General features: G+C 23.5%; 1 protein-coding gene across 1 annotated transcript; it reads right to left on the bottom strand.

Annotated features, from left to right (window-relative positions):
• Nucleotides 1-1,389: 1,389 nt before the first annotated feature.
• On the bottom strand, nucleotides 1,390-2,110 carry PCYB_003790 (hypothetical protein; the record flags this gene model as incomplete). Its single annotated transcript, XM_004227800.1, has 2 exons — nucleotides 1,390-1,999; nucleotides 2,037-2,110. Coding segments are annotated over 2 exons (681 nt in total), but the record flags the coding sequence as incomplete, so codon positions are not given.
• Between the last annotated feature and the right edge of the window lie 281 nt (nucleotides 2,111-2,391).

Below are 2,391 nucleotides of genomic sequence, written 5' to 3'. Positions count from 1 at the left end.
ACACATGAATATATTCGTAAAATAATGTATATGCACTTCTTATTAGGTTGTAAACTTTGTTAATGATGAAAAAACTATCTTAAAAAATATCCTATTAATAAATGATCATACTACTTATGCATATATTTTTGTCATCAATACTTATAAGATATTTCAGTGTTGTAAACAATTACATGCTCATGTACTACGTAAAACAATAACTTTAATATAATTTCATACATATATTAATAATTACCAACTTACGTAATTGCATAGCGATAAAATTTCTTTGTATTTCACGAATTATTTATTAGGAAATTTTTTTTAATTAATTTATTGTCTTTGTGTAAAAATTTACAAAATTGTGTCATATTCCTTTTCATTCTTTTAGTTCATAACCATTATTTCTTATTTGATCATATAATATATAAAATAAAACTTATAAGGAAGCAATAAAAATGTATTTAATGAATAATAATATTATATCTTTTTAAAAAAATAGATACATAAATGTTACAACATAGCATGTGATGTTCTTAAAATTAAAAGTGAAAAAGAAAAATATATTTTAGCATTGTATAAATAAACAATTTATTAGACAATGATTAAATAATTACAACACAATAATGTATATTTTGTTCTAATTTTAAAATGAGTACATAAAAAATTAAAGTGTGAACAGTATATTTAAGTTAAATGGAATAACGCATATATAACTAATTCATAATAGCGCTTCTCATACAAAACTGTATTATTAAATTAATAACTATCATATAAGGCATTTAAATGCAAACATAAAATTATATTAAACCTGAAATGGATGGAAAGTTGTAATAATCATGTTAACTATATGTCTAATGTTAAAAGGATAAGATAAAGGATTGTGATAATGCCTAATTTTCCCAATATAAATACAAAGTAGCACACTGTACATGATTTTCTAACTGTAAAGTATGTTTCCCTTTATAAATAGTTCAAAATGTTCTAGGGTTTATGGTTCAGGTTAATATAAGGGCAACTATTTAAATTTATTTGGTTTAATCATAAAATCAACGTTTCACTCGTTTATTTAAATTTAAAATATGTCATGGTATTGATGCACATATTTTATATACTCTCTAATTCGCATGAATGCATATACATTATTTTTGTGTATTCACCATTAGGATTATTCTGACAAAGTAAAGGGGATGTTGTATGGTCTCCTGTTCGAATTATTTTCTCTATTTTCGTATTCCTGTAATAATTCATTAATGTATCTTTTCTGCTTCATTATTTTAGGGTTTATCCATGATCCAAAGGGGGTATACTAATATCAGGAAAAATATGTGACATGTTAAATTATACAATTTTTATAACATATCAATATTTTTATTATACGTACACCATAAATTGAAAAAACAGTGTTATCACTTTTGTACAAAAAATTTATCCACCTTATAAGCAAAAAATGAAAAGAAAATTATGACTGACATTACTAAAACTGGGAGTAAAATGGTAGCAGCTAGTGGAGATCCTTGGAATGATGGTAATTCTTCTATGTTATCACACTTGTTTTCTGATTTAAGATATTTATTAAATAGATCTCGAAAGTTTTCTAATTCATTACAAAATCTATTGTTACCATTTCCCATACATGTACTATCGTGTTTCTTATATTCTTGGACACATTTTTTACCTTCTTCGCAACGACCATTATCTTGAGTTGAAGATTTTTCTTTAAATATATAAAATTTATCATACAATTCATCTAATTTTTTAAGATCACTATATGCATGTTCGTCAATAGCTTCCTTATGATCTTTGCAATGTTGTATAATATCAACATCGTCAAAAAATTTATTTAATAACGCCTGATTATATGTAATTTTATCAGTTGATTCCAACTTACCATAGAACCAGTAATTAGTATACTCACAAAATGCAGATATATTTATATTAGGATCATTTTTAAAATACCTTATATAACTTGCAGCATCAGTACAAAATTTAATAAAAGAGCCATCATTATCTTCATAGCCTTTTTAAATGAGATTTCATATATTCTTCACAATAACCTTTGGCAGCATCTCGGTATGCCTGGAAATTTCCATTTAATATACTTTTACATTTAAAAAAATCTTTTACATAACTGAACTAAATTAAGGAAAAATATATTTTTATGCAATATATTAAAAAAAATTCTTAAAAATTATGTTTTTATTTTTTATCATGAACAATGAAATATGTAATGAAGTATTGCATATAATTCTTAAAGCTTAAAATGCATAGATACAATTTTGCCTCCCATGACAAAATGTAATGTATTTTCAAAATTGTGAATTGAAAATAAACAATTTGCTTCTGTGTATAAAAAGTATTAGAAACATTATTAAGATTTTTAAAATGTTTTTACATAATTACATTATTAAT

This window comes from Plasmodium cynomolgi (assembly GCF_000321355.1).
Source record: "Plasmodium cynomolgi strain B DNA, scaffold: 0356, whole genome shotgun sequence".
NCBI classification, from domain to species: domain Eukaryota; phylum Apicomplexa; class Aconoidasida; order Haemosporida; family Plasmodiidae; genus Plasmodium; species Plasmodium cynomolgi.
This window is presented reverse-complemented; position numbering and strand designations above follow the sequence as displayed.